General features: G+C 44.7%; 1 protein-coding gene across 1 annotated transcript; it reads left to right on the top strand.

Moving 5' to 3' along the window:
- The first annotated feature begins 1,116 nt into the window (after positions 1 to 1,116).
- Positions 1,117 to 16,390, top strand: lin54 (lin-54 DREAM MuvB core complex component). Its single transcript, XM_083641940.1, has 14 exons — positions 1,117 to 1,150; positions 3,678 to 4,435; positions 5,233 to 5,347; positions 5,488 to 5,615; positions 7,278 to 7,418; positions 7,590 to 7,791; positions 8,417 to 8,490; positions 9,283 to 9,480; positions 10,335 to 10,426; positions 10,795 to 10,866; positions 12,671 to 12,773; positions 12,872 to 13,009; positions 13,814 to 14,016; positions 15,626 to 16,390. The coding sequence occupies exons 2-14, from the start codon at positions 3,707 to 3,709 to the stop codon at positions 15,825 to 15,827; spliced, it is 2,397 nt and encodes a 798-aa protein (XP_083498066.1). The 5' UTR covers positions 1,117 to 1,150; positions 3,678 to 3,706; the 3' UTR covers positions 15,828 to 16,390.
- Positions 16,391 to 18,358: the final 1,968 nt, after the last annotated feature.

The following is an 18,358-nucleotide window of genomic DNA, read 5'->3' as shown; positions in this document are numbered from 1 at the left end:
GACCCACCCCGTGTTCTGGTCCGCAGTGTTTTCGTTCCCCCATAGAAATGCAGTAGGCAGCCATGGGCATTCCTTTAAAACTGGGAAATAAATGGGAATGTGATGGTTCAAAGGTCATGAGCTCGAACCGTGACGTCAACAGTGCTCATATTTTCTCTCCCACATTCGTAGGAGCCTCAGCAGCCCCGACCTCAAAAATCCAAGATGGCTGCTCCGCACATCAACAGTAGTTATGGCCCGTTCCTTTACCGCAAACAAACTGGGATGTGGAGGTTGAATGACATCACATCTGTTTTGTTAGCGTTCCATTTGCAGAAAACTGGGAGCTGGGAAGTTCACTGTTGAATTGCATCACATCCATTTAAACGAATCAGATCCAGTCGCTAGCCAGGCTAGTCATCTTTAGCTATAACAGTTGATAAAAGCTGATTTAATGAGACACAAACAAGACAGAAGTGCTAATAAACAGTATCTACTATGATTTTAACTACTGTTGTTGTGCGGAGCAGCCATCTTGGATTTTTGAGGTCGGGGCTGCTGAGGCTCCTACAAGTTTGGGGGAGAAGATACGAGCACTGGTGACGTCACTGTTTGAGCTCATGACCTTTGACCCGTCAGATTCCCATTTCCCAGTTATAAAGGAATGCCCCGTTAAAATTGTAGTACTGTTAATTATGGACACCTTCTGTCTTCTGAAAATTCACTTAATACAATTTTATGTCATGTAAAATGAAAAAAAATATTGACACTAATTTGCACTTTGACACTGAAATGTAGCCAATTAAAAATCTACAGAATTTTACCTGAATATGGCGAGTAAAACAAATAATATTCTTATTGTGTGACTAAAGAATTAAATTACTTTACAAACCAGTGCATTTCTAAAAAAAAATACTCCTACAGTGTAGGAGTATTTTTTTTAGGACCTACACCTTTAAGTATGACGTAGCGGTGACGTCAGGTTAGGAGGCTGTGGCCGGGCTGTGAAATGTCAGGGAGGAATGGCGCTCGGCGCGGTATTTTGAACAATCGTCTTTTCCTTTGCCTGTTTTATCTGGAAACATCCCCCTGCACAAACATCGCATAAGCCTGATTGTGTGTTGACACATTTGAGGGCTCAGTCCACCGCGACATCGGGAAAGCAACACACGTAAGAATGTGTTAAATGTTGGGATAACATGTAGTGCTAGCTAGCTAGTGTTAGCAAGCTCAGCAAGTTTGCTAGTAGTACAGTTGTGCTGCTCGCTGGGCTGTCTTGATGAGGTTGGGTTGGATCATGGATGATAACGATGGTTAAGGTTAGTCGCCGAAGAAGAACACAAGGGGCCACAGGCATCTATGGCCACAGGACTCAGGTTATTCCCTGGAACGGATCCCTTACGCCACTAACGTTAAGTTACTGAGCAAAAGTTGTTCGTAGAACAGGTTAAGTAGCAACTAAAAAGGAAAGGACTGCCGCACGTTTTGTGTATGTTGACTGAGATGATGACAGCACCACTTAACTGTCACTTTTGTCGCTAGGTTAGCTGGTAACGTTGACGTTATTTTCCTAGGTCTATGGTCCATCTGACGCTTTTCGGGTGTAGAAACGGATCCTGATGACTTGACTGGAGCAAAACAAGAGATTTACCAAATATAAATTCACCTTAAAAACGAGCATTAACACATTCTTTAACCTTTTGGCCGTGTCATTTGCAGGCAGGCCACGCTAACTTGCCCCACTAAAACAACCAAGCAAAAGCTATTCGCGTTGCTAACGAATAGATACGTTAAAGCCGTAAAGAGGTAACGTTATAAGTCGTGCTGTCAGCATGCATATCCCAACCCATGATCCCAAACTGATAAAAAAGAAAAAGGGATTATTAAAACCCTGCGTTGTTTACGTTGTCAGTCTGACATGAGTTTGATACTCGTGAATCATTTTCAGCTCTTTATTATGATCTGATCTGTTTCACAGCGAGTTGAGTTGGTATTTAGATGTAGACTAAAGTTAAAGGCATTATCAATGTTAGCTGAAGAGCTAACAGCGCTGATGACGAGGTAAAAATGGCGGATCTTTCGAAATCCTACCCCGGCCTGAAATAGTACCGTAGCGAGCAAACGGCTTGTCGCTTTCTCTCACTCTTTGCCTTTGATCGCGAACAACTGCTGCTTTTGAGATAATTCAGTGCAACTCGACACAATTCCATCTGGTTGTTTTGAACGAAAGTCGTTTAGTGGGGTGGATAGGGTTCATATGTTAGTGTGTTATGTTGATGAGTGGAGCAGGACAAAGATTTGCTCTGCCTGAGCCGATCGGTGCGGCCTAGCTAACCCAGTATATCAGGCTGATATCAGCTGTCAGCTGCTGAAATAAGTGTGATGCAAAACACATCTAGCTAGAAATCTCTGTTAATGAAAAGCATGCGAGTCTTGAAACCTGGTTTACGAAGACCCGTAAAGTTGGCAGCAGTTGGGCAGTGTTGTTTTGAGTGCACGGCTAACTAGTTAGCTCCTGCCTGGCTTGTTTATATCTATCTCCAAAGCATTTTGCCAGTTGATTAGATTTTCTAATCGGTAATTATGCTAATGTTCATATAATCATTATTTTATATAAGAATAATGTATCTTTTTGGTTATTATATATAACAACTATGTGTCAGAGAATATACTATTATTGTCTAAATTATGACAACTGCTTGAGTGCACAAGGCAGTGTGATGTATTTTGATTCTTATTATTATTTGATTATGATGCATTCAATAAACAGGTAAACTGCATACTGGCAACAACATTTGTGGTGTCATTAGCCCAAAAGTGACCCTACTACTGTACTTTGTGTATATATAATATATACACTCGTGCAGTAGGGTCACATAGCCTTCCATAAGGTAATAGTGGGGAACGGCTGTTCAAAACGCTCTCCTACCTGTCTCAGATGTCCGATTGCAGATCCAAATATATAATAGTCCTCCTACGGAAGCCAGTAATTTAGCCGGGGCGGTTAAAATGATACTGCTGTGTGAAACACAGTCTTAAAAGCAGTCTTTCCACAGCCTGTGCTGAATTTACAGCAGGGTGTGTTTGATCTCACTATCATGGTGCACCGCTTGCACACGGCGAGCAAACTCATGCAGTCACACGGAGACGGCGGCTCAGTCAGTGATCAACGCAAATCCAGTGCACCTGGTAAGCAAAACATGTCATGAAATACTCAAACTCCCAAGGTTCCTGTCGGCACTAAGAAGCTTCTCCTCTCCTAAATACAGCACAAGCTGTGGAAACTGGAAAGACTGCTTTTAAACGGTTGTTTCACGCAGCAGTATCATTTTAACCGCCCCGGCTAAATTACTGGCTTCCGTAGGAGGACTATCATATCTTCGGATCTGCAATTGGACGTCGGAGACGGGTAGGAGAGTGTTTTGAACAGCCGTTCCCCCCTATTGCCTATTGGGAGGCTATGTGACCCGTCCCTAATACTGCACGAGTGTATATATTATATATACACAAAGTACAGTAGGTCACTTTAAGGATATGGTCTCATCTAAAACTAGATTAGCATAAGCCATTTAATGTGAAGAACTCAAAATGTTTTAATGTCTTCAAGATATTTAACTGAATTGCATATCTTTCCCGTTGATTAATTTATGTGTGACAGAGCATGCATTGCAATTAAAAAGTCTGTGTTGTTCTTTCAGCAGTAACTGAGAGCTGAGAGATTGCAAGCATGGATGTGGTGTCGTCAGAGCTCAACAGTCTCCTTCCTGATGAGATCATGGACACCGAGGCCATAGCGATGGAGTCCAGTGAGGACACGGTGGTCCCAATGGAGACAGATACGCCCATTGTTCCAGAAAATGTGAGCCTCTGTTCGGATGTCTCTTCAGCAGAGCGCACCCAGGCTCTGACCACCTCCACCACCACCGACTCCAGACTGAGCATCAGCTCTCCAAGCCTGCTTCCCCTCTCACTCTCCGGTACATCGTCGTCCCTTTTCACCCTCAAACCGGTCCTGGCCACTTCCACAGCCAGCACCAAAACTACAGATAGCTTGACTGGGACCAGTGTTACTACAAGTGGGTGTGCGTTATCGAACTTGAAGCTCTCAGCTCCCTATACCATCTCTGCCGCAAACCACCAGATCATCCTCAACAAGGTGGCCTCAGCTCAAGCCACTGAAGCGATAAAGTCTGCAGGCACTTCAGCCCAGCTTATCAAGCAGCAGGATGGGCAAAAACTGTTGTATTTGCAGCAGAAATCGGGGCAGCCCATAGTGCTCCAGCTACCGCACACAGGCAGCAAGCCTGGCATCGGGCATGCTTCACCAGACGGCAAGTCCCAACTTCCTCAGTTTAAGGTGGTGACCATCGGGGGGAGGTCTGAACTGAAGCCGGTGGTAGGGAGCTCTGCCACTCAGGTGTCCACTCTGCAGGCCCAGCAGCTGAAGACTATGCAGGCAAGACCTAGTGATTTTAACTCATATTGATTCTGAACAAGTGATTGTAAAAAAAAAAAAAAAAAGTTAATATAATTTGACGATTTATTTTGGCAGGGATGGAATATGATAATTTGCTAATAATTTCAGCAAATATGTTGAAAATTGTGTTGTTCTAAAAGAAAATCTTTAGTATTGCCAAGCACTGAAAGCGTGTAAGTGAAGTGTGACTAATTCTTGGCAGCTATGACACACATGGCATAGAGGGGTGACATGAAGCACCCTCAGGCAGCCATGTTGGAGTTCCACTGGACTGGAGGCTCTTGGGCAACAATTATAATGAACAGCTGATTGCATTTCTAAACATATGACTCAGCAGTCTGAAGAAAATGGATGAGCTACAACAGGATTTTAATCAAGTAGTAAAGTTAAATTAGTTTGATATTAAGCAGCACCCATACTATTTATGTAAATACTATGCTATGATGACCTATGCCTGTATCTTATTTTTTATTTAAATGAAGACAGGAGATTTGAATTAAACCATCAATTCAGGGGCCGTACAAAAATGTAAATACTTGTGGATTGTAAAAAATAAAATAAAACAAATACATGTACAAAAAACTCCAAATGTGGTCATCACAGTGGCAGTATTTTGAGATTCATCAAGAATTCACTTAGTCAGGACTCAGGAGCCATGCTTAGATCAGTTCATCAAAACACTTTTCACACACATTCCAGATATCGCCATCAAGGTGTGAATAAAAATGTCTCATATTTATGCATATTCATTTTATTTGATTATACCTCCTCCACAGATCGCGAAGAACGCACAGGTTTCCTCAGCCGCGCCAAATATCAAGTTCATCATCACTAAAACTGTTAGCAGCAAAGGACTAACTACTCAGACATCAGTATCTCCTGTTATCGGAGGTAATTGTATTTTCATCAGTTTTATATTGTGCACTGACATATCTTTTTTGCCTGTGAAGTTAATTGCTAAAAACCACGTTACTTTTGTTGGGCTGTTAATAAATAAATCTTTTGTCAAATTGTGTGCCATGTGCTCTCAGGACGGGTCCTACCAAGTACCCCAGTGTTGCCCCCAAGGACCATTACTCTAACTGAGCCCCTCAACAGTAGCATTCAAAATCTCTCCGGCAAAAAGATTGCTATTTCGCCCCTCAAGAGTCCCAGCAAGGTAAGTTCCACACACTACTCCTCATTTACGCAAATACATCTTTCAATCTTGATTGTTTGAAAACGACATCTGCAAGACCCGCCAGCTTCATGCATCATGGCATCCCAAATGAATCCATGAAGTGTTTGTTTGGCGTATTTTGTTGGATTGGGCTGAAGCGGTCACCTTGCTGCACAGATAAACGAAACACAAACTGTTTTTTCTTCTTTTTTAAGTTGACCCTACATAACTGACCACACACTGCACTCTGTTATAACTGACCACACACTGCACTCTGTTGACCCTACATAACTGACCACACACTGCACTCTGTTTGACCCTACATAACTGACCTCACACTGCACCCTGTTATAACTGACCACACACTGCACTCTGTTTGACCCTACATATCTGACCACGCACTGCAGTCTGTTATAACTGACCACACACTGCACTCTGTTATAACTGATCACACACTGCACTGTTATAACTGACCGCACTCTGCACTCTGTTTGACCCTACATAACTGACCACACACTGCACTCTGACCCTACATAACTGACCACACACTGCACTCTGTTGAGCCTACATAACTGACCACACACTGCACTCTGTTGAGCCTACATAACTGACCACACACTGCACTCTGTTGAGCCTACATAACTGACCACACACTGCACTCTTTTATAACTGACCACACACTGCACTTTGTTATAACTGACCACACACTGCACTCTGTTATAACTGACCACACACTGCACTCTGTTGACCCTACATAACTGACCACACACTGCACTCTGTTGAGCCTACATAACTGACCACACACTGCACTCTGTTGAGCCTACATACCTGACCACACACTGCACTCTGTTATAACTGACCACACACTGCACTTTGTTATAACTGACCACACACTGCACTCTGTTATAACTGACCACACACTGCACTCTATTATAACTGACCACACACTGCACTGTGTTTGACCCTACATAACTGACCACACACTGCACTCTGTTATAACTGACCACACACTGCACTCTATTATAACTGACCACACACTGACTGCACTGTGTTTGACTCTACATAACTGACCACACACTGCACTGTGTTATAACTGTCCACACACTGCACTCTATTATAACTGACCACACACTGACTGCACTGTGTTTGACCCTACATAACTGACCACACACTGCACTGTGTTATAACTGACCACACACTGCACTGTGTTTGACCCTACATAACTGACCACACACTGCACTGTGTTTGACCCTACATAACTGACCACACACTGCACTGTGTTATAACTGTCCACACACTGCACTCTATTATAACTGACCACACACTGACTGCACTGTGTTTGACCCTACATAACTGACCACACACTGCACTGTGTTATAACTGACCACACACTGCACTGTGTTTGACCCTACATAACTGACCACACACTGCACTCTGTTTGACCCTACATAACTGACCACACACTGCACTGTGTTATAACTGTCCACACACTGCACTCTGTTATAACTGACCACACACTGCACTGTGTTATAACTGACCACACACTGCACTCTGTTTGACCCTACATAACTGACCACACACTGCACTCTGTTATAACTGACCACACACTGCACTTTGTTATAACTGACCACACACTGCACTGTGTTTGCTTGTCTCTGCCAGCTGACCGTGGTGTCTGTGGCTTCCCCTCAGAAGTCGGTGGCACTGCCTGTCAATGTAACCCTTGGCCAGCAGATCCTTACAGTGCAACAGTCCACATCTGGGTCCCCGGTCAAGGTGGTCCCTAGCCAGTCCACAGCGCAGGTAAGGTGACAGGTTTCTGTAGCAAAGGCATTGTCTGGTGTATAAATGTGTCATTAAAACGGTTTACCACTGTTGAGAGACCGTAAACTGTTGAGCTGTATTGTGTGTGTGTTATTATTCTCTCATTCTGACGTCATGCTTCTGCCTAATATGCTACTTGCACTTTTGCAGACGCTAAAACCAGTGCAGTCAGTGACTGTGGGAAGTGTGGCTGGCTCCCAATACAAGACCATCATCCCCCTGGCCACCCAGCCCAACGTGCAGCAGATTCAGGTGCCAGGCAGCAGGTTCCACTACGTCCGCCTGGTCACCGCATGCACAGCCAGCAGCACAGGACACACCGCCGGCCCCAGCACCAGCACCATGCAAACAGGTCACACATGCACAGACCTCTCCACAGTCACGGTTGCCTTTTGGCCCGTTCCCTTATCGCAAACAAACTGGGATGTGGGCGGTTGAATGACGTCACACCCGTTTTGTTAGACGTTCCATTTGCGGAAAACTGGGAACTGGGAAGTTCACTGTTAAATTGCGACACATCCGTTTAAATGAGTGAGAGCCGGTCGCTAGCCAGGCTAGCCATCTTTGGCAATAACAGTTGATAACAAGGCATTTTGCGCATACATACAAACACTGTAGCAACATGTCCACACAGATATAAGTTAGACCGTGCTGTGTGTACAGCTGATTTAATGAGACACAAACAAGACAGAAGTGCTAATGAACAGTATTTACTACGATTTTAGCTACTGTTGTTGCGCGGAGCAGCCATCTTGGATTTTTGAGGTCGGGGCTGCTGAGGCGACAACTCCGACGAGTTTGGGAGAGAAAATACGAGCGCTGGTGACGTCACCGTTCGAGCTCATGACCTTTGAACCATCAGATTCCCATTTCCCAGTTATAAAGGAATGCCACATTCGTCTCTCCAAATATGATTACTGGTCCAGATAGTGCTTACAGTATTGCCATTGACAACTCATGATTCTTATGTCCCACAGCTAAACCCATGGTGGTCAATGCAGGAGCAATGAGGATGTCTGTCCCAATCGTCCAAGCACAAACCATGGCACAGGTGACTTGGTTGTTAATCAAATATTGTCTGCCTGAATTCAAAGAATATCTGTTCTGACTATGGAGGTCGTTTTGATGTGAAATACAATGCTAAAAAGAGTGTCACTATGATCTGCAGAACAAGAGGCGATAAGGATCTTTCCTTTCCTTCTTTTTATCGGTCTGGGCAGGTGCTGGCAGTGTAGAACTAAATATTTGGGTCATATTATAACTGATCAAATGAGTGATGATGATGACTTGTACAGACAGAGGCGTGTACTGTATGCTCAAGCTAACATGCTGAGGAAGGGGTTTTATTTTTGCTCAGATGATGTAAAGGTAAACCTGTATAGAGCCTACTGTACTCCTCTGTATACTGCCCCCCTGTGGGTCAAGTTTAAGCAGGCTAGCATTAAAAAGCTCCAGGTTGCTTATAATGACTGCCTGAGGATCCTTCTTAGGAAGCCAAGGTGTTGCAGCGCCAGTGAAATGTTTTGTGGAGCAGGAGTGAGCACCTTTCATGCCCTGTTGAGAAACCTGATGTATAGGTTTATCTGTCGTCTGAATGTGTCCCAGAATATGATAATTATGTTGCCGTCTCAGCCTAATCTCAGTGACACGAGATACCCGTCTTCCATCTGGAAACATTGGTACAGTGTCTTATTGTAGTATTGTTGAGTTGCTAGTGTTCTTATTGTGTTGTTTACCTGTTTTATATGCAGTGTGTTTTTTTTTATTGGACCTTGTGTCTGTCAATAAAGTGATGATGAAAGAGCATTCTGTAACATTATGGATGTATGTATGTCCTGGTCAGGTGGTGCCTAAGGCCCTGACCTCGGCAGCCCAGGTCGTGACCACCAGTCCACAGCAGCAACGCCTGATCATGCCTGCCACGCCGCTCCCCCAGATCCAGCCCAACTACACCAACCTCCCTCCTGGCACCATGCTGGCACCAGCTCCTGGGGGCGGGAACGTGGGCTACGCCGTTGTGCCAGCACAATATGTCACGCAGGTTAGCAGCGTTTTATCGAATACACTTAAAAGTCCCCGGAAACCAGAAATCATTTTTTATTATTTCGCATTTTGAGTTCATCGCATCACAGGAACCTATGTTAATAAGTCACCAGGCAAATTTGAACGATGATGAACGTCGCAAAGGATATACATTTAGGTTTGACTGTCATGACAGTCTTTTCCCCTGCTGACTGTGTGGGCGTGTCCCGTGTGTGTGCGTGCAGGACTGCAGGTCTCCTCCGAGAGAGAGAGCGAGAGAGAGAGGGAAGGAAAGAGAGAGAGATTGTGTGTGTGTGTGTGTGTGTGTGTGTGTGTGTTCGCTCGTTGCTCGGCGCATACTGACAGAGAGGAAGAGAGACTGCCGCTGCGAGTGCACAGCGCTACTGTGTGTGTGCGCGCTTGCGTGTGTGTGTGAGAGAGAGAGAGAGCAGGCAGCATAGCGCTCGGCACACAGGCACACAGAGCGGGAGGGAGACAGACAGACACTGAGCGAGCGCTGTGGGGGCAAGAAGGTTTTATAAGAACGGACAAAAAATCTTATGACGTGATAAGATCATTCATTTTAGCACCGCGCGCACCGCTCTCTTCAATGAGGAAGTGGAAATCCAGACCTTGTAGAAAAGTGGCGATTTTGGGGGTTTGGGTTGAAACTAATGTCTCCTACTTTCTGAGGCACACAATTACTCACATAAGACCCTAAATTTAATAGTTAGAAGGTTTTTGTGGATTTTGGTTTCCAGGGACTTTAAAGGTGAAGGTGGTTCATGATAGTTACTGTGTGCAAAAGGAGTTTGAGTCTCTACGATATTCCTGTGTTGACCTTAACTGTTGCTTTCTTTGTCCCTCCTGTAGCTGCAGCAGTCACAGTTTGTGTCGGTGGCCAGCGGCCCGGGTTTCTCTGCTACCTCTAGCACCCAGACTCAAAGCAGACTGCCCCTCAATGGGTAAGGAGGCACATACAGACAGTTAGCATTGGAATATACTATAGGTTATACTGGAAATCACGAGTTCTTTTGGGTGCTGAATGTTTTGACTAGATTTCCTGCCGCAAACATGAATTAAAAATGAATTCAGGGTTTATATTTAATATTGCACAATACCTGTAGTAAACATACCCTATACAAAATACCTGTCGTGAGCTTTAGAAAATACCACTACCAAACACTGGGGAAAAAAAGTTATGAAAAGTATTATAAAAGTTTTATGAAAGTAAAAAACGAATGAGAAAATCCCAAAGTATACTAACCCTGTTGATCGGTAGATGGACTATGATTTCAATTAGATCTAAATTATGTTATCCATTTGCTCACAGCTTGTCAACGGCAGAATCAACCACAAGACCACGGAAACCATGCAACTGTACCAAGTCACAGTGTCTTAAGCTGTAAGTATGGCTGTTTATTTTTGTCTTTACTAGTGTTATATTTGACAAGCTTGTAGTGAGGGGACGTTCGACTCCTTTTACTAACTCGAGGTTGTATGAGTGACTCACTAAAGAGAGTGGGGGTTTTCGAGTCACCTGAGTTAGTTACCCTCCAGAGGCTGGGGAATCGCCCCCCTCCCGCGCCCAGAGCAGCTCACCAGAGACGTCCGACTCTGCTAGTCTGCTGGGTAACTTTCGGTGGAACGGGTCATTTCGCGGGGGCTGTGTTGTGATTCCTGATGCTCAAATGCATGTATGTATTCAGCTCAGCTGACTCCAGACCAGCAGCCATACTCCACCCAGAGCCATGTCAGCTCAGCTCTACTCGAGCGGACTCCAGACCAGCGCGCGTACACTAAGTTTTAGTTTTAAACTATTGTAGGAGCCATTTTATGGTTTTCCTATTCCTGTTCAAAGTTGAGCACTAGGTGGAACCCTGGAGTCACCGGTTACTTAGGGAGGTGGGTAGCAATCATGCTCCAGGTGTGTTGCTAGATGGGGAAGCTATACAGTTTTTGACCGCCACCGTATGCCACGGTTGGTGCTGTATATGTAGTATGGAATAATTGTTATGGTGAATGACACTGCATCGGTATGGATTCTTGCCTATCTTGATAGTTGAAGACCATTGGCGGGCACATTCATCAAAGCAAGAAACTGGAGTCGGAATCTTATTTATTTACAGACACTGCTGTTGGCCGGCGCGTCAATTAGGTCACCGTCTATGTAGCCACCTCAGTGGCTTAAAGTTCTAGGCTTAGCCGCTACAACTATGTTGTCATTTAGCACTTGCAGGCATTTTTTTATTTCACGATTCAATCATTACCTTTGCTAGACGAACGTGAAGTATATTGTGAATACTTTCTAACGTGAGGGGAGCAAACAAACCAACTCTGAGGTCGGCTAATTTTGGGTATAAAATGATTGTATTGTTTTCCATTAACCTTCATGGTGGGTTACTGTGACGTGGAATTTGTGGGTGAGTGAGACCAGTGCTTGCCTGGTGCAGACGGGTGCGGTCAGCTGGAGCTCAGGGCACGGTGGTGACTAGGGATGCAACGGTATGAGTTTCTGACGATATGATAACCTTGGACAAAAATACCACGGTTTCACGGTATCGCGGACCATTTGTGTTTTTACAATAGCCGAAATATTCCCATACAGCCGACGTCGTCTTTTTAGATGGGGGGAAAGTTCAGGGGGGTCCTTGCGGCTCCTCTCTACTGTGCTCTAGTCTAGGTAGGCATGCAGCCAGGGGCAGGGGCGCGTAAGCTGCACTCTGCAAGCGACCTGGGCACTTTGTTTTGGGGAAACAGCTGATACTGTGGGGAAGGTATTTACGGGAAATTTTAGTGGTTTTGATACCGTGACATTTTCAAACCGCGGTATACCTTCAAACGGTATACCGCTGCATCCCTAGTGGTGACAGGAGAGTGAGTGGGGAGGGGCTGCTCCATTGCTACAGCAATTAACTTGATACAGGGGGCGCCGACGAGTCGAGTCAGACCATACTCGTGAGTCCCGAGTCAGTAAAAAGAGTTTTGAACGATTCGCCCATCACTACAAACTTGTCTATAAATGAAGCCTGATCTTATGTCATTTTGTTTATAGAATGATGTATTGTAGCAGCTACTGGCAACAGTAACAGTGTTGTTAATCTGAGTAAACCCGCCTGTGTGTGTATTGTTCCCTCTCTATTTAACAGCACATTCAGACAGTTGTAATAAGTAGAGTTCTGTTCTCCCCCCACCCCCCTTCCTTCCAGATACTGTGACTGCTTTGCAAATGGGGAGTTCTGCAATAACTGCAATTGCAATAATTGCTTCAATAACCTGGAGCATGAAACCGAACGACTTAAAGCCATTAAGGTGAGTTGGAACTTTGGAGGTGGGAAGTTGTGTTATTGAACTGGATTGCTTCATGCCAGACAGGTGAAACGGTGAAAACGACTCTTGTCTGTTTGCAGACGTGTCTGGACCGCAATCCAGAGGCCTTCAAGCCTAAAATTGGCAAAGGCAAAGAGGGCGAGTCGGACCGTCGACACAGCAAAGGCTGCAACTGCAAACGCTCGGGCTGCCTGAAGAACTACTGCGAGTGCTACGAGGTGCGTAACTGCTCATATTGACTAGGGTTGTCAAAAGTATCGATAGTATCGATAAAAGTCAATACTAAAAATTTTAAACGGATACAATACTCATTTGCAACAGGTATCACTATCAATAGTATCGATAAGTGTCAATACTAAAAAAATTAAACGGATACAATACTCATTTGCAACTGTATCAATATCAGCAGTGCTTTCTCCTAATGAAAAATCAAACATACCACTGATTTCTCCCTCCCTGTCATTGGTGCGTATATTTTGCTTCAACAAATTCAAAGTATTCTGATAGGCTGATGACTAGAACAGGTGTAATCTGCTGTGTTCTGATAGGCTGATGACTAGAGCAGGTGTAATCTGCTGTGTTCTGATAGGCTGATGACTAGAGCAGGTGTAATCTGCTGTGTTCTGATAGGCTGATGACTAGAGCAGGTGTAATCTGCTGTGTTCTGATAGGCTGATGACTAGAGCAGGTGTAATCTGTTGTGTTCTGATAGGCTGATGACTAGAGCAGGTGTAATCTGCTGTGTAAGGTCAACGTTTTGAATGAGTTTTATCAGGCCTAGATTATGGAGAAGCGTGCATCGTCCGTCTGTCTTTGTTTATTTTTTATGCCTCTTGATGCGTTGTCATCCTGCCGCATGGTATCGAAAATGGTATCGAGTATCGATATTTTCCTCGGTATCGGTATCGAAGTAGAAATTCTAGTATCGTGACATCGCTAATATTGACACCATGGAGTGTTTGCGTGATGCAACCTGACCTGACGTCTCTCCTCTTTTCTGATTCTCTCCCTTCATACTGAAGGCAAAGATCATGTGCTCGTCCATTTGCAAGTGTGTGGGCTGTAAGAACTTTGAGGAGAGCCCGGAGAGGAAGACGCTGATGCACCTGGCTGACGCTGCAGAGGTTCGAGTGCAGCAGCAGACCGCAGCCAAGACCAAGCTGTCGTCGCAAATCTCAGACCTGCTCATGCGGACCGCACCCGTCGTTTCAAGTGGAGGCGGGAGGTAATATCTTTTTCTCTCTATGACGGGGATATTGAATGAGTAGGAGCATTTTCAAGCTTAAGCGCGTGCGTGTGCATGACCACTGTGTGCTATGGAAAATAAGTGGGGAGGCTCTGAGGATCCCCCCCCCCCCCTCCCCTGATTTCCCCGCCCTCCCTCCCTATGTGTAACAGTATTATTGACATTAATTAACAAGATAAATGGGGTTAAACAAACAAGTCAGGAAACTGACATGAGAAACACAGGCTTTCCAATTAATGTATTAAAGGGCAAGTTACGCACAACATTGTTCATGAGCCTCTACCCCCAATACCCCCCCCCCCTGTATTTTTCTCCTATTTCCTTCTCAATTGTACTTGAGCAATTCCCTGTCGTTGCCCTCAGCCGATCTGCGGAGAGCCGTAGACTAGCACACGCTTCCTCCGATACATGTGCAGTCGGCAGCCGCAGCCGAGTTTCACCGGTAGGACGTAGCGCGTGGGAGGATCACGCTATTTCCCCCAGTTCCCCTGTGGTGGGAGTTCTAGTTTTATCATTGTCGATCCCCAAAAAGGCGCCCCCACCGACCAGAGGAGGCGCTAGTGCAGCAACAGTCCAGGACTCGTACATATTGCACAACATATCGGTTTCATTTATTAAAATTTGACTAGGCAGGGTACAACAGTATAAAAACACAGTTTTTAAACCGTGATCCTGAAATGCGTCCAAACTTTACAGTGATCAATCATCATAGATAATAGCTATGAATTTAGCAACATAAAGCCTGAAGTGCAATTTAAATAAGCGAAATAAGATAAAGTCATTTATAAAACAGTTTAAGGGCGCGAGGAAAAAAAGAGAGTTCATGTCTTTTGGTCCTGCTCGTGGGCACAACGTATTCTCGACGCCGACAGAGAGAATAAGTGGAAGTTGAGGCTGGATGGAGGAAACCATGCAGGGGGGGGGGAGCTATCCTTGAGTATGTTGGTGAGGGGTACGCAGGGTGGCCTCATCCCACCGTTCACTCATATCACGGGCACAGTATTACAGTGGTTGTTTGATCTCGCTGTGTACCTTGAAACAGTATCTCGTTACATGTCGAATGGAAGGTGTAGTATTCTTCTTTTAGCACTGACATGCTGCATGTACATCCTGTCTGTGTTTTGCTGTAATTTTGATGTCTGTAATGTGTGGTATTTCTTGCGATGACACGTTACAGGTATATCAATTGTTGCGTACATCCTGTCTGTGTTTTGCTGTAATTTTGATGTCTGTAATGCTGTGGTATCTTTTGCGATGACACGTTACATGTATATTTCAGTTTGTGCGTTGAATGAATGTAATGAGTGATTGTTTTGATATTTATTGGGGACTACGGATGTAAATTAGCATTAGCTAACTCCGGCATATTTACATGTTTTCGTATATAGAGGCTTCTGTATTTCTGAACATGTCCATTAATGTGCATTGTCCCGTCACAATAAACCAATAAAGTAAAGTAAAGTACATCCCGAGTTCCAAGCACACATTTAGTGCAATTGGAGTGCAAGCGGCCAAACCACCTCTGTCCACCTCTGGTTATGGAGGATGACGCACTTCCTTCCTAATGCCATATCTCCTCCCGCTGCAGGCTGCCCTATACGTTTCTGACCAAGGAGGTGGTGGAAGCGACGTGCGAGTGTCTGCTGGAGCAGGCCAAGCAGGCGGAGCAGACTCACCAGCCTCAGGTCCAGGCGGAGAGGATGATCCTGGAGGAGTTCGGACACTGTCTCATGAGGATCATCAACTCCGCGGGGAACGCCAGAACAGACTGTGCCTCCATCAACTGCTAGGGCAGGCACTGGCTCTCTCCACACACACACACGCACACACCACCCACCCTTAGAGAGCCAGCTTGGGGAGCTGAGGGGAATGGATATATGTGCGCTCTGTCTCAGTCAGACCCCTCTGGCGTATCTCCTGCAGGGACAAAGGGCGTGTCCCTCGTCAAAAGGCAGAACAGTGGCCAGAGAGCCAGCCGGAATTGGGGGGAAAAAACTGTGAACAGTCCTGTGCACTGGTCACTTACTTTGTAAGGATACAAAATAAAGGAAGGACAAACGGACAGAGCCAAAACGTCTCTGATGGAATCACCTTCAAAATGTTCATCAAGCTGAAGCTGGTTCACATGGCTGTGGTTCACAATGACTCAGTGTGGACAGAACTGAGCAGGAATCCAGGTACCGACAGCCAGGGCACTGCAAGGCTGTCTCTCAATCAAGCCCCCACCCTCCCTCCACTCTTCTTTTTATCATCTTGAGATTTTCGCTCGAAAATATGCCTGTAATCCCATTTTTATGTAATCAATATATCTGTGCTCACAGCCGGCATACAAAACATTTATCTTTTGATATTTATTTTGACAAGTATTTGTAATCCTTGTGAGCATTAATAACGTGTGGCTTATGGTGCTTCAAACTGTTGATTATTCATCTAGGCTAAAGGCTAAAGCGTTTTGTACATGGAAATGAGTAGAGGCAACATTAGACTCAATCCAAAAGGCAAACACACAGAGATGAGGCATCATGCAGAGAGCTTCCACTGTGCAGCTCTGCTCAGAACAGTTGGAAGATGGCTGGATTGGCAGAGCTACACACGTTTTGGAAAGTGTCCGCTGGTGCTAATAGCCAAGACTAGAGAGCAACAGTCCCACGGCATAGAATTGAGTGGAAGCATCCCTGCCAGGGATCGAACACAGGGCATCCCTGCCAGGGATCGAACACAGGTCTCCTGATTGCGAGTCTGCATTGTTGACATTGCGATCCTTGGATCTTCTGCTGTTGCGGGGCTGTAAATGAAAATAAATGACTGATGTGACTCATTAAAGTGATGTTTCTGACACTCGTTCCTAAAGAGCGCGCAGCAAATTGTCCTCAACCTGATCCGTCCACGCTGGTCCGGTGTCGCCGGGGTACAAAACGAGAGCCCATCAGGGAGCTTAGCCCGTTCATTGTGAAGCTACCGTAGTTCAAATTCATTGAACTTGCTTGAAATCACCCAATCGCCACCCATTCCGTTTCTTCGAGACATCCTTGTAGATTGGACGCTGTGTGTCGTGCAGAATCCGCTTCTGTGCACTACCTACGATAAGATGTTCCTCGTCCATGTTGATGCGGGAATGGAGCAGTAACACACATAGCATGTGGGATATCAACCAATGAAAACAATTTGGAGGCGGGGCAAGGTGGAAAAAGTTTGCATTGCTTATGTCAGGAACAGCTGTGAGTATAATGTACAGGTCAGATAATATCCACAAATTACGCCTGCAAGAAAGATTTTCTCAAAGCGGTTCAAGATCCTTTTCCTTAATTTTTCCTGTAAATGCTCAGTAAAGGTTCAACCCAACCTGCACCTGGGACAAACAGCTTGTAAACCAACCTGCACCTGGGACAAACAGCTTGTAAACCAACCTGCACCTGGGACAAACAGCTTGTAAACCAACCTGCACCTGGGACAAACAGCGTGTAAACTCAGAGTTCAAGGTGCTGCACTGGCAGTTTGCATACAGTGTTGTGTCACTTAAGCTTTATTACAGTATCATGCAACATAATTCAAAAATGCACATTATATATATATATATATATATATATATATATATATACAGTGTATATATATATATATATATATATATATATAAAGTTGTTTGATCAGGTTGTTGGATGCATGGTATTAGATGTTTTTGCCAATATCCGATATTTTCCAACTCTTGCTCTGAATTTCAGAGAACATCAAGTTTCTCCTGTAGTGGAATGAACAGATTATGTCTACTCTTATCATGATGTCCCACTCGCAGATGCAGACATAAATACAATGCTTTTCAAAATGTACACGTTCACTGGGCAAAACAAGAAAATGACTTCAACTTAGGTTATGTTAAACATGCAGTTTTTTTATTTTTATTTATGTATGTAACATTTTCTTTCAAACAAAAGTAAGTCATCATCCTACTTAATCAGGCTTGTCGCCGGGCATTTAGTCAAGCATTTGGGCATAATGAAAGCGTCATTTTATCGGCTTGTCATGTCATGATACCGATATTTCATTTTAAAGCCTTTATCGGCCGATACCAATGACTGTCCCGATATCATCGTACATCCATAGTTGCTGGTGTTCAATGATTTCTTCAGATTTCTTCCTCTCTTCAGAGTAGCACCACAAACCTTGCAGTAAAATACTCCCAAATTCCTGGCATTTTTCTAATTTAGACTAATTTTAGATTGAGTTCTAATGACCTTTGCTGCTCCCCCCCCAAAAGCACCAGCTTTGCTGTCACTCTCCACTGTATTGTGTCAGATAATGCAGACATGCCTTGAAATAATTCTAA

The sequence above is a fragment of the Poromitra crassiceps genome (assembly GCF_964638095.1).
Source record: "Poromitra crassiceps genome assembly, chromosome: 8".
Lineage (NCBI taxonomy): Eukaryota > Metazoa > Chordata > Actinopteri > Beryciformes > Melamphaidae > Poromitra > Poromitra crassiceps.
The sequence above is the reverse complement of the archived record's forward strand: the minus strand, read 5'-3'. Positions and strand labels throughout refer to the sequence as shown.

Coding starts and splice junctions, on each gene's coding strand:
- lin54 (XM_083641940.1), top strand. CDS start 3,707: ATGGATGTGGTGTCGTCAGAGCTCAACAGTCTCCTTCCTGATGAGATC. Junction 7,792..8,416: donor CACCAGCACCATGCAAACAG/GTCACACATGCA, acceptor TATGTCCCACAG/CTAAACCCATGGTGGTCAAT. Junction 10,427..10,794: donor AGCAGACTGCCCCTCAATGG/GTAAGGAGGCAC, acceptor ATTTGCTCACAG/CTTGTCAACGGCAGAATCAA.